The 15,300-nt window shown below is 40.4% G+C and overlaps 1 protein-coding gene across 4 annotated transcripts in view; it reads left to right on the top strand.

Moving 5' to 3' along the window:
• The window catches only part of syt1a (synaptotagmin Ia), a 262,139-nt gene that overhangs the window by 236,041 nt on the left and 10,798 nt on the right, over window positions 1-15,300 (top strand). For all 4 annotated transcript variants that reach the window (XM_076989718.1, XM_076989719.1, XM_076989717.1 and 1 more), the window contains 3 exons: window positions 4,821-4,988; window positions 7,068-7,235; window positions 13,752-13,869. In XM_076989718.1, the coding sequence (XP_076845833.1) occupies window positions 4,821-4,988; window positions 7,068-7,235; window positions 13,752-13,869 (454 nt within the window). The remainder of the gene's footprint in view (window positions 1-4,820; window positions 4,989-7,067; window positions 7,236-13,751; window positions 13,870-15,300) is intronic.

Genomic DNA, 15,300 nt, shown 5'->3' with positions numbered 1-15,300 from the left:
TCCTGACACCGCCTGTCATTCACATGGATGCTTTTACCAAGTGACACTGATCCTTGCAGCAATCCTGTCCAAGTATGACAGCTGCAGAAAGAGAGAGAGAGTGGAGGAAAGAGATAGATAGAGAGAGGGGAGAGAGAGAGAGAGAGAGAGAGAGAGAGAGAGAGAGAGAGAAATAAATTAGAACAAAAGTTAGCATGAGAGGAAGAGGCAAAAGCACATGGAAGCGAGAGAGAGAGGGAGCGAAAGAGCGCGAACAGAAAGAGGAAATGTTTCAGAGTGAGGTCTCCATGGCTGAGTAACCTGCATCTTTAAGCAGGCCGTGTGGTGGCAGGCAGATTGGAGAATGGCTGACTGACCACAGGGCCCCAAGAGGCTATGAAGTCTTCGTAAAGATGGGCAGGTCAATCAGGCCTCAACCCACATGGCCAACTGGTCATTAACAGGCCTGAAGAGGGAGCCAGGCACCTGACTCTCTGACCCTGACACAGCATCACAGCCGCACACAGAGCAGACAGACACACGTCTCTCTGTATCCCTGTCTTCCATACAGATTAGCATTTAGTGATGGGGAAAGGGTGATGTACGTTCTGTCAGAGAGGATGAAGAAGGTGACTCACCCTGCCAAACCCAATCATGCAGAGACATTGTTACTAGAAAGACCAAGTTTGTAGAACTTCATACAAAGTTATCAGAATAACTAACATCTTTAATCTCACTAAACAATTGCCTTATGCAAGGTCTGCTGTTATATCCCTAAACAATTTGCCTTATACAAATTCCAATAACAAATTAAATCCAATAACTACATGTGATTATATATTTTGCAGCTGCTAAGACACAAAAAGTGGTCCTTATAGCACAAGTTTTGAAACAATTAACCCATCTATTGATCTGGTGCGCTAAACCTTAAGCACATTCTCTCCCTTACACTCATTTAGAAATTCTAAAACACTTTTTGCAAAACATTAAACACAGTTGTTCACATAAGACACAACATTCAAAACTGAAAAACAAGTGTTTCTTTTAGAAAACACTGCCACGCAACTGCTACACTCACCTACCAAAATTCAAACCCAGTTCTCACACGTTACAACACTTCTAGCTAATTTTTACAAATCTTTAGACATCAAAGCCTAATCCCTATAGAGAGTCCAATACTGCATAGAGATGATGATGAAGAGAGAATGAGGATGAGCAACCATAATGGATAAGATCAGAGCCACTCTGGTTGACCATGTGGTCAAGCATGCGTTGGGTTTTCTGGAGGCAAAGGGTCCAACCTTATCTGTGCTGCTACACTGTAGCATCATCCAGACAATTCAAAATGAGAATAGATAAGTAGACCTGTCCTCTATACACACTACATCATGTACTAGACTACCCCTCTATACATACTACATCATGCACTAGACTACCCCTCTATACATACTATATCATGTACTAGACTACCCCTCTATACATACTACATCATGTACTAGACTACCCCTCTATACATACTACATCATGTACTAGACTACCCCTCTATATATACTACATCATGTACTAGACTACCCCTCTATACGTACTACATCATGTACTAGACTACCCCTCTATACGTACTACATCATGTACTAGACTACCCCTCTATACGTACTACATCATGTACTAGACTACCCCTCTATACATACTACATCATGTACTAGACTACCCCTCTATACATACTACATCATGTACTAGACTACCCCCTATACATACTACATCATGTACTAGACTGCCCCTCTATACATACTACATCATGTACTAGACTGCCCCTCTATACATACTACATCATGTACTAGACTACCCCTCTATACATACTACATCATGTACTAGACTACCCCTCTATACATACTACATCATGTACTAGACTACCCCTCTATATATACTACATCATGTACTAGACTACCCCTCTATACATACTACATCATGTACTAGACTACCCCTCTATATATACTACATCATGTACTAGACTACCCCTCTATACATACTACATCATGTACTGGACTACCCCTCTATACATACTACATCATGTACTAGACTACCCCTCTATACACACTACATCATGTACTAGACTACCCCTCTTTACATACTACATCATGTACTAGACTACCCCTCTATACACACTACATCATGTACTAGACTACCCCTCTATACATACTACATCATGTACTAGACAACCCCTCTATACATACTACATCATGTACTAGACTACCCCCTATACATACTACATCATGTACTAGACTACCCCTCTATACATACTACATCATGTACTAGACTGCCCCTCTATATATACTACATCATGTACTAGACTACCCCTCTATACATACTACATCATGTACTAGACTACCCCTCTATACGTACTACATCATGTACTAGACTACCCCTCTATATATACTACATCATGTACTAGACTACCCCTCTATACATACTACATCATGTACTAGACTACCCCTCTATATATACTACATCATGTACTAGACTACCCCTCTATACATACTACATCATGTACTAGACTACCCCTCTATATATACTACATCATGTACTAGACTACCCCTCTATACATACTACATCATGTACTAGACTACCCCTCTATACATACTACATCATGTACTAGACTACCCCTCTATATATACTACATCATGTACTAGACTACCCCTCTATACATACTACATCATGTACTAGACTACCCCTCTATACATACTACATCATGTACTAGACTACCCCTCTATATATACTACATCATGTACTAGACTACCCCTCTATATATACTACATCATGTACTAGACTACCCCTCTATATATACTACATCATGTACTAGACTACCCCTCTATACACACTACATCATGTACTAGACTACCCCTCTTTACATACTACATCATGTACTAGACTACCCCTCTATACACACTACATCATGTACTAGACTACCCCTCTATACATACTACATCATGTACTAGACTACCCCTCTATACATACTACATCATGTACTAGACTACCCCCTATACATACTACATCATGTACTAGACTACCCCTCTATACATACTACATCATGTACTAGACTGCCCCTCTATATATACTACATCATGTACTAGACTACCCCTCTATACATACTACATCATGTACTAGACTACCCCTCTATACGTACTACATCATGTACTAGACTACCCCTCTATATATACTACATCATGTACTAGACTACCCCTCTATACATACTACATCATGTACTAGACTACCCCTCTATATATACTACATCATGTACTAGACTACCCCTCTATACATACTACATCATGTACTAGACTACCCCTCTATATATACTACATCATGTACTAGACTACCCCTCTATACATACTACATCATGTACTAGACTACCCCTCTATACATACTACATCATGTACTAGACTACCCCTCTATATATACTACATCATGTACTAGACTACCCCTCTATACATACTACATCATGTACTAGACTACCCCTCTATACATACTACATCATGTACTAGACTACCCCTCTATATATACTACATCATGTACTAGACTACCCCTCTATATATACTACATCATGTACTAGACTACCCCTCTATATATACTACATCATGTACTAGACTACCCCTCTATACATACTACATCATGTACTAGACTACCCCTCTATACATACTACATCATGTACTAGACTACCCCTCTATATATACTACATCATGTACTAGACTACCCCTCTATACATACTACATCATGTACTAGACTACCCCTCTATATATACTACATCATGTACTAGACTACCCCTCTATACATACTACATCATGTACTAGACTACCCCTCTATATATACTACATCATGTACTAGACTACCCCTCTATACATACTACATCATGTACTAGACTACCCCTCTATATATACTACATCATGTACTAGACTACCCCTCTATACATACTACATCATGTACTAGACTACCCCTCTATACATACTACATCATGTACTAGACTACCCCTCTATATATACTACATCATGTACTAGACTACCCCTCTATATATACTACATCATGTACTAGACTACCCCTCTATATATACTACATCATGTACTAGACTACCCCTCTATACGTACTACATCATGTACTAGACTACCCCTCTATACATACTACATCATGTACTAGACTACCCCTCTATACATACTACATCATGTACTAGACTACCCCTCTATATATACTACATCATGTACTAGACTACCCCTCTATATATACTACATCATGTACTAGACTACCCCTCTATATATACTACATCATGTACTAGACTACCCCTCTATACATACTACATCATGTACTAGACTACCCCTCTATACATACTACATCATGTACTAGACTACCCCTCTATATATACTACATCATGTACTAGACTACCCCTCTATATATACAATGTCATGACTACAACTTGCTGGGGGACTAAGGTGTCTATCCACCTCAGAACAGAAAGAGACCATCAATATGGCTAATCATCTGAGTTGTAAGAGTTTTGGTTGAAGTGTGTGCTTTTTCCAACAGTTTGAGATGTTTTGCCTGTTGTGTGTGTAGCTTTGTCTGCTGTGTGTTAAGTTCAGACAAAAGAGCCATAGTTTCAGAAATTGGATCTTAGTGTCTGCAATAAACTGTAGACACATGATTATATTATGTTGTGGGATAAAAATAACAAAATATATGTTGTTCAGTAACAGAAAGTACATTCAACAAATTTCACATTTTAACTATAATGGGATCTTAAGTGCTAATATTTAAATCTTAAACACACAAGTATTTGACCTTTGACCTTTGACCTTCAGCTCATAGTTGGGATCATCCAGGCAGCCGAATTGCCTGCCATGGACATGGGTGGTACGTCTGACCCTTATGTGAAGGTTTACTTGCTACCTGACAAAAAGAAGAAGTTTGAGACCAAGGTCCACAGGAAGACACTAAACCCAACGTTCAACGAGCAGTTCACTTTTAAGGTAGGTGTCACCTCAGAGCACACAGCTGCTCCCCTACAGAGCACAGATGGATTCTACCTCTGCAGACAGGGGCTTTACTGTCTTCTCAAGGTCACTTGCCTACTATGGTTCAAAGTGAAAGTCTCCTGCACAATATGTTTCATTTTAACTGCTAGCAGCTGGTGTAATAGCAGGCTTGTAATAGATTGAAGTATTTAAAAACCCCAGAGCTATTAAGAACTCACACAGATGTAGCAGTAGACCCTCCACAGGTGGGTTGTTTTGAGTCAATCTCACTTTACTTTGAGTGCTTTATTGTATTAACAGTGCAAATAGAGTTAATCACAGGTAAACAGAAACAGATGTTTGTCCATATTTTGACCAAATGGTGAATGGTACATAATGAGTGATTTTTTTGGTTAAAAGGTGGTTTTTCTACTCCACATTTAAAATCACTAGTGTTCATTGTTTTATCAATGGGAATATTAAAAAACTAAATTGTTTATAGGATCCAAAATTTTTTGCAAAGACTCAGCATATGATAGCAGTGAAACTATACCATTAGAGCTATACACGTCACGATACGGCGCGCCCCCTACTGGTCGCCCCCGTCTACAGCGGCAGATGTCCTGTCAATCATGGCGTTGTGTTCGTCCCTCAGGTGGGCGAAGCCCGTGATCCGTCTCACCTGAGGGTCGTTTGTTTGTCTATATATGTCTTGTCTTTGTACCAGTTGACCTCTGGTTATTATGTCCTTAATTTGGATCAGTTCACGGGTTTTTGGTTTGTGCACTTTTCATATTAAACCATCCCTGAGAATTGGCGTGATCGCTTCCATTTTATTTCGCTCACCCTGCCTGTCACAACACCATTAATGCAATTGGGTTTATTTGTTGTGTATCCATGATTGATAGGTAATTTTATAGAACACAGAATGAGAGTAACAAACTATTGTTTTTTGCTAAGGTATTGGAGTTTTTCTTTATACTTCTTTTTACTACAAAAATATCGTAAAATTATCTCCTCTACTTCCTGCAGTAGATGTCACAATTGGTGAGGCAAACTGGATATTAAATATCTCCAGTTAAACTAATTTCATGTTCATGTTTTTGAAAAAAAAAAATATTTCTGCAGTCACAAAAGTCTTAATGGAAATTGTTCTTCATAATAAGCATTATGATAATTTACAACACTTACAACAAGTACATTTAAAAGCAAGTACATTTGTACTTTAATTGAGCACTTATACTTTTAGTGATATTTCACTAAGGGCATCTCACTTCAGTTATTGAAATAAACAAATTTGAGAGCTGTGTGTGTGTGTGTGTGTGTGTGTGTGTGTGTGTGTGTGTGTGTGTGTGTGTGTGTGTGTGTGTAACAATTCCCTCGTATAATGACGAGGGAATCAAATCACACTCAAACCTGCACAGACACATACATGCACGAACACACACATGCACGAACACACACATGCGCGAACACACACATGCACAGACACATGCACAGACACACACGCATGGACACACATGCATGGACACCCATACACACACACACGCATGCATACACTGGCACAGATGTAGATATGGGCACAGCAGGTAACTTTTCTATTCCTTCATCTGTGCAGCAAATAAGTATAGAAGATGTGATTATTGTATATCACACCCACACACACACACACACACACACACACACACAAACGCACGCACACACACACACACACACACACACACACACACACACACACACACACACACACACACACACACATATAAATTCAGAGTTTCCTGAGAGAACACACTGCCATGTGTTGACCTAGAATTGAACACTTCTAAGTCCCTCATGAATACTGATCTGTGAATCAGATGCTTTTGCTTTGATTGCATGTCCATGAGAGCGAGAGACGTGTCAAACTCACTTGGACTCTCAGCCATTTTCCTGCCACCAAATGCAATCACTTTCATTTGATTGCACCTGCCGTGACTATGATTACACCGAATGAGACAAATTTGAGCGCACACTAAAAAAAAAACATTTTTCCACAATGCGTCTTCCTGAGAGTTTAGTGGAGTTTAAGCCTGATCTAGATGCTCTGCTGCTCAGGTTCCTTACACAGAGCTGGGTGGGAAGACCCTGGTGATGACGGTGTATGACTTCGACCGCTTCTCCAAACATGATGCCATTGGAGATGTGAAGGTGCCCATGAACAAGGTGGACTTCAGTCATGTTACCGAGGAGTGGCGAGATCTCCAGAGTGCTGAGAAAGAAGAAGTAAGAACTTGACATGGTGACACTTTATTGTACATTGGAAGTATCAAGTACATAATAAGCAAAAAAGTGTTTTTGGCTATTATTTTAGTTTCTGATTTAGCAGTCATAATTTCATGGCACACAAGACACAGTTTTTGTCTATAATGTCTTTGGGCATATTAACCTAATATTCTCCAAAACCCCAACGAACAGTAATTCTGTAATACTGTCAGGTGCCTGAAGAATGCTACATTCAGGAATAAAGGGACCACTGTGAATGGTGGAGAACATTCTAGAGCCTCTCAATACACACACTAGAGCCAGTATTTGGTGGATTGTTTGATAACGAATGGCGACTAAGTGTGATCTGCCCTATAAATACAAGGCTGCCAAAGTTGTTCCAATGAAAATTTAATTCCTTTACATTACTGGTTTGGAACAGTGATATCATTAAAACCACAACCACTACAGTATTGTTACAGTAAGATAATCTATAAATATCCTGTCAGTATCCTTCAAAGAGCTCTCAGTGTTTTGAGCCAGTGGAGTTGACGAAAATCCATCTGCAGCAAAACATCAGTTAATCAGCAGGCCATGCCACAGTGCTATTAATAAAGGTGTGACTTCCCATGCACTGGTTCAGGAAATTCAATTTTCATGCTAAATGTCATGGTGTATAGCATTTAGGAAGTGGTTGTCAGGGGAACCTTGTTTTTGTGGCATGGCCGGTTTATGAAAAGGTTAATTATTACTCTACCTGTGGTTTGGGGTGGGGTTGGGGGTGTAAAGATTGTTCGAATGTGGGAAAGGTTGCACTTGACTACTGGATTTGCTGGGAGAATCACACGAATTACTCAGATGGAGCACAAGAGAAACAGACCACATTGAGAATACAAAAGCAAATCTTGATATCTTGATTTAAAGGTTTTACAGATGAAGCCATTGTGTAGCAGCGAATTACCCAATGTGGATATCACATTGTTTTGTAACAGTTATAAAGTTATAAATCCTACTAATTAGTAATATACATAACATAAACAAATAAATTAATATAAATGTTTATAGTAGCACTGTTATACCTTCAGTTGTTGGTCACATAAGTATTCATAAATGTTTTCATAAGACAAGTTATAAAATTTTTATTAAGTATGGAACTTCAAGTTCTGAAAGATTAGCAGGTTAGCAAAAAAAAACCATCACTTCTCTCCCTACTGTATCACCACAATGCCTCTGTAATTCCTGTAATACTTTCACTAGTCTATAACAGCAATCATGACACACACATATATTTGCATGTATATGTTGCGAGAGTTCTTGCATGAGTACCACTACAGCAGAATTGAACCCACACAGGCTGGAGTGAACTAAAATGTTTCAGCAGCAGTTCAATTCCTCCATCACGCCTGTTCCAAATGTGAATTGTCTAATAGCAAATTGAAGTAATTAATAGGTCAAAGAGGCTGTATCTCTCAATAAGCAGCCAGGAAGAGAGTGAGAAATAAGAGCAGACTGTGTGTAGCTTTGCAGAAGGGCTTCCTGCCAGTAGTGCTGCCCTGAGCCTTTTCTGAAGTAAAGCAATAGCAATGGAAAAAATTACACATTTGATCATGTGAGCCTGTTTTCAGCACAAAACCCAAATGTTTGGAACTTAAATTACTTTCAAATCAATTAATCAAAGTTTATTTATATAGCGCTTTTTACAGCAGTTGTTGTCACAAAGCAGCTTTACAAGTGTCCGAGTCCAAGCCCCCAGAGAGCAAGTCAAGGGCAACAGTGGCAAGGAAAAACTCCCTAAGAACATGAGGAAGAAACCTTGAGAGGAACCAAGACTCAGGGGGGAGACCCATCCTCCTCTGGCCGACACCAGTCACCATGACAACAACAACAATTTAGACAGAAGGAAATATAGAAAATAAATTACTTTGTGCATTCCAGCACAACATCTGGCCACATTTGTACAGAAGACTTTACAGAATCTGAAGCTGTAAATGTTGAGTTTGATGACCATTAATGAGAAAGAAACTGGTTGTTGGTTGTGTCAAAGATTGTGTGAATCAATTCAAATTAGAGCCAAAGCATTAACCTTTCCCTCTCATATGTTGCTCTCTCTATTTCATGCATATTAATGAACATGCCTTAGGCATGTTCATGCCTATGAGAAGTACATGTGTTCACATATGAAAAACAATTACGCAGAGTTCCAGTCACAAATGCCCTTGTGCTCCCAATCTAAACCACAACTCCTACTTATGATTTCCAGAAGGGCAACAACAAACCCAACATTAGTCACCACTACCTAAGTGCTCTTAAGCTTTATGACTAGAGTACCAGATCTTAAAGCAGACCTTACTACTGTAGCAATGTTGATTAATTATGAATAATTATAAGGGGCACCTCCCTGAAAGTTATTAACTGAATCTAAATATACAAATTCCGAGGTTATACCAAACACTCACAGTGGCCCAGCTGTTCGGTGAAGATGTATGAGCGGGACCGTTCTGGACCACTGTGCACTTGGTTGATTAATCAAGGCCTTCATGGACTTGGACAGGTGGGCCTGCCCGCCAGTCTTTATATGCTACTGGAGGATTTGTATTAATTCTTTCCAAAGACAGAACTAATCAATCAATCAATCAATCAATCAAATTTTATTTATATAGCGCTTTTTACAACAGTTGTTGTCACAAAGCAGCTTTACAAGTGCCGAGTCCTAGCCCCCAGTGAGCAAGCCAAAGGCGACAGTGGCAAGGAAAAACTCCCTAGTTTTTTGCATGAGGAAGAAACCTTGAGAGGAACCAAGACTCAGGGGGGGAACCCATCCTCCTCTGGCCGACACCGGTCACCATGACAACAACAACAATTTAGACAGAAATCAATCAATCAATCAATCAAATTTTACTTATATAGCGCTTTTTACAACAGTTGTTGTCACAAAGCAGCTTTACAAGTGCCGAGTCCTAGCCCCCAGTGAGCAAGCCAAGGGCGACAGTGGCAAGGAAAAACTCCCTAGTTTTTTGCATGAGGAAGAAACCTTGAGAGGAACCAAGACTCAGGGGGGGAACCCATCCTCCTCTGGCCGACACCGATCACCATGACAACAACAACAACAATTTAGACAGAAAGAAGAGAAAGAAAAGGAAAAATATGTAATAATGTCCATCATGATGTATGCATCCGGTTAGGCAGGAGGTGGCTGGCTCAGGATGGATCGCTGGTCTCCTCATCTCATTATTCCTCAAGCAGCCTAGCTAAAAAGGCAGAACCAGAAGGTAACATAGGCTTGGGGGCATTGTGAGACAATGGCATCCGTCCACTGCACTGTCAACAAACTTGAGTGACCACGAGTAGTGACAGGACGACAGCACCAGCGCCCCAGTCTACCATAAAACCCTTCGTCTATGAACCCCTGGATCTGTACTTTTATCTAAGGGGGGGATATTAATTATCAAACGCTAAACTAAATAAGTGGGTTTTCAACCTAGACTTAAAGATTGTGACTGTGTCGGAGTCCTGGACGCATTTAGGAAGATTATTCCAAAGCTGGGGGGCCTTACAAGAAAAGGCTCTTCCCCCTGCTGTTACCTTATTAATTTTTGGAACTAATAAAAGACCAGCACCCTGTGATCTTAGTGGGCGTGGGGGTTCGTAATAGGAAATAAGTTCCTGAAGGTACTCAGGAGCAAGCCCGTGCAATGCTTTATAAGTTAATAAAAGAATTTTAAAGTCAATACGGAATTTAACTGGGAGCCAATGCAGGGCTGATAGGACTGGACTGATATGCTGAAATTTTCTAGTTCTGGTCAGAACCCTGGCTGCGGCATTTTGAACTATTTGAAGTTTATTTAGATTCCTATTTGAACATCCTGACAGTAGTGCATTGCAGTAGTCTAATCTAGAGCTAACAAAGGCGTGCACCAATTTTTCCGCATCATCCTGTGATAATGCATTTCTTAATTTAGCAATGTTACGGAGATGTAGAAAAGCTATCCTAGTAGTATTATCTATGTATTTATCAAATGATAGGTCAAAGTCGAGTATGACGCCTAGGTTTTTGGCTACTGTGCCAGGTGTAATGGGGTAGCCTGCGAGATTAAGCATTAGATCTGGAATTTTCTGTTTTGAGGCCTTAGGGCCCAGAAGGAGAACTTCTGTTTTGTCCTCATTAAGTTGGAGGAAGTTTAGAGACATCCAGCATTTAATATCTTTTACACAGGCCTCAATTTTTCTTAAACTGAGTTTGTCATCAGGTTTGGCTGATATGTAAAGTTGAGTGTCATCTGCATAGCAGTGAAAATTGACACCATGTTTGTTTATAACTGTGCCCAATGGTAGCATATATAATGTAAATAATAATAGTGGTCCTAGAATGGAGCCTTGCGGGACCCCATATTTAACTTTTGTACGTTTGGATGGAATATTATTGAGCTCTACAAACTGATAGCGATTTGTTAAGTAAGAATGAAACCATGAAAGGGCTGTGCCAGAGACTCCAACCCAGCGTTCTAACCTTTCTAGCAAGATCCTATGATCAATTGTGTCGAAAGCTGCACTAAGAAAGAAGAGAAAGAAAAGGAAAAATATGTAATAATGTCCATCATGATGTATGCATCCGGTTAGGCAGGAGGTGGCTGGCCCAGGATAATCCTAACTACACTCGAACACGCGAGGCAAGATAACTTTGCGACACGTGTTAGAGCAAATTACGTGAGTTTAAACGAACTCACGGCTAAACAGATGTTAGCCTTTACTTCCATCCATCCATCCATCCATCCATCCATCCATCCATCCATTTTCATCCACTTATCCAGCTCCGGGTCATGGGGGCAGTAGCCTAAGCAAAGAGGCCCAGGTCTCCCTCTCCTCAGCCACCTCTTCCAGGTCTCCTGGGGGCATACGGAGGTGTTCCCAGGACAGCCCAGAGATATAATCTCTCCAGCGTGTCCTGGGCCTTCCCCGTTGGACACAGTTGGTCATGCCTGGAGGCGTCCAGGTGGCACTCAGATCAGATGCCTGAATCACCTCAGCTTGCTCCTCTGTACGTGGAGGAGCAGTGACTCTACTTTGAGCCTCTCCCGCTTGACCGTGCTCTGTACCTTATCTCTAAGGCAGAACCCTGTGGAGAAAACTAATTTCAGCTGCTTGTATGCGTGATCTCATTCTTTCGGTCACTACACAGAGCTCATGACCATAGGTGAGAGTCGCAACGTAGATTGACCAGTAAATCGAGAGCTTTGCCTTTTGGCTCAGATCTCTCTTCACCACAACAGAGATCAATATCTGTCAATCAACACCTGTCAATCTCTCGTTCCATCCTTCCCTCTCTCCTGAACAAGAACCTGAGATACTTGAACTCCTCCACTTGAGGCAAGGACTCATTCCCGGCCCAGAGAGGGCACTTCATTCTTGTTCGACTAAGTATCATGGTCTCCGTTTTATAGTCAAATTGGAATTAAAACTGTAACTTTAACTATATTTGAACTATAAATACAGATTTCTGCTAGCAGGCCCCCAAATGGAGGATGTGTTCCCTTTAGAGTCTTGGTCCTCCCGAGGTTTCTTCCAAATCACTGCCAACATAGGGAGTTTTTCCTTGCCACTGTCACCTCTTGATTGCTCATTAGGGATCTGGACCCATACGATTGTAAAGTTGCTTTGTGACAACATGTGTAGTAAAAAGCACTATATTAAAAAATTGACTTTGACTTTGGAATGAAGAATTGGTTTGTCAGGATATATTAGTCAAGGCATTTCAATAGTATTCACTCTTCCAAAACCATCTATGACTTAACAAGCACCCTACCATACTGGAGCTGAGGAGGTAATCAACTTAGTGGTAACAATAACCAGATTAATACATGTACATTACTCTAATAAGAATATAAGATATGTGATATTAGTTTCATAAGTGAATAACATGATAAACATGGGAAATATGATCAATAATATATATGCATTAATATGGAACATAGTTTCAATAATAATGAGACAGGATTTAATCTTTATATTCCTGATATCACAGTGTAGAATTGTCTAGTTAGGTTCCAGAAACGGATTACTGCTGGCTCCATGATGAGATAATCCTGTATTCTTTAGCTATAATTTATCATCTTCTTTATTAGAATAATTCCAATTGGTGTATGTGGAATGGTCTTGAAGAGCTGCTTCCTCTAAAAGGGGTTAGAATTCAGTACCTATCCCAGAATATAGTTATAAGAATCATGGTCAATTCTGGCATTCTTGGATATAGGTCTGTTTGCTTTCTGGTTAGGAAAGCATTAGATAAACAACAGAGGCCACAAACGGGTCCCGCTGTCTTGGTGGAAGCCATAATTCATCAGACTAGGTCCTGTTGAACATGATAAGAAGGGGTTCCGCAGTCCCAATAGCGGGGCTGAAAGATACTTTTTCTGAGCAATTTTCACTTCATTAAAGCAGACCTTACTACTGTTAAAGCAGAATTGACTACTGTAAAGCAGACCGTACTACTGTTTTGTGCCATTGTGTTCTGACCCCATCTCTCTCCACCTTCACCTACAGCAAGAGAAACTTGGAGATATCTGTTTTTCTCTGCGCTATGTCCCCACTGCTGGTAAGCTGACCGTGGTCATTCTGGAAGCCAAGAACCTGAAGAAGATGGATGTTGGAGGCCTGTCAGGTGAGAAGGAGAAAGACCCTCATGGGCTTCATAACCACCACTGCTCTTCTAAGTTCTAGTGTTTGGTGTTTCTGTGTTTGACTGGTATCATGTCAGGAGCACATCTACCTTCAACACAGTTCTTTGAGTTTACCCATTTTACAATAAAGTTAAACTTCTCAGTTATGAATTAAAGTATAAACAGATCAAGAAAGTATTCAGAATGTGTCACTCCATTGAAGATTTTTTAATCCATTCTGTTCAGTGCTGTCAGCTGTATTGTGAAGTGGTATAGATCTATGATCAACATTTCAAGCTTTCTGTCTCAGCTGACACTCCCACTGTCGCCCATTAGCATCACCAGCTGAGGTGGTCAGGTGACATCAGGTGCTCTAATAAGGTGCACTAGCAGAGAAGATGGAAAGCAGATAGGAAAAAGATTGTATTAATATAACAGACTGAGGTCTTAACGTATCTGTAAGAGCCAACTGCTTTGATGTGGCCACAGAGAGGAGACCAGGGCAGGGAGCGTAGCGGTTTCCAGCCAACCATTGCAGGCAATTCAGCTCCATCACATTTGAATGTGTTGCATGACATAAAAGGAAAAAAAACCTTCACTATCAAAGCTTTTTGCTACTCCTACGGAGTGGATTACCAAAGACAAATTTAAGAAGTATAGTCAATCTTAAAAGAAATATGGAGATTGCACAGCAGAACTATTTTTTTTTGCCATTTTATATGCACTTTTCCAAAACCCCATGAAATTGGCACTGCTAATGGCACAGTGTGTAATTGTGGTTGTGGGAGTGTTATTCTCCCTAAGGGGAAAACTTCAAAGAGCTGTCTCTTGGCAGGAACAATAGGCCCACATATATCATGCCAATAATTAGTGACTATCTTCATCATGACTCAGCATCCAGACAAAATAACTCATTGGCAGCCTGTAATTTATTTGCTTCTCCACTCAAACCCTCTGTAATCGCTCACTGATCCAACTGAAAGACAAGACATGGGGTTTTTCAATTAGAATACATCTAATTAGAATCGTTTCCTAAGAGTGCTTCTGCTGTGGGACGATCCATCATTTTCCTATAGGAGCCCATCATCCACCTGCATCAGCGATCGAAATTCTTATTTTTCTTTCCTTAGAAACAAGGCAATACATGGAGAACAGGTGTGAGAAGAGGCAAAGTGCTGGGAACAGGTCCATGACATTGGCGTGTCTGCTGTTCTTACAGAATGTCTTTATATGAGCAACTCTGCTCACACTTTCAGAAGGCCAGTTCAGGTGTGGGATGTGCAGATAACCATTAGAACACAAACTGCAGCGCTGCAGGAGAGCTGACACAGCTCATATGTGTTAAACGTCTGACTGTGAAAGAGCTGATCTCAGACCTGCTCATCTGCTCCATTTAAACATGCTGTTTGACCAATAGGAAATGGAAAGATAGA

This window comes from Brachyhypopomus gauderio, unplaced genomic scaffold, assembly GCF_052324685.1.
Source record: "Brachyhypopomus gauderio isolate BG-103 unplaced genomic scaffold, BGAUD_0.2 sc70, whole genome shotgun sequence".
Taxonomy (NCBI): domain Eukaryota; kingdom Metazoa; phylum Chordata; class Actinopteri; order Gymnotiformes; family Hypopomidae; genus Brachyhypopomus; species Brachyhypopomus gauderio.
Note: the sequence above shows the minus strand (reverse complement) of the source record. Positions and strands in the feature narration are given on the sequence as shown.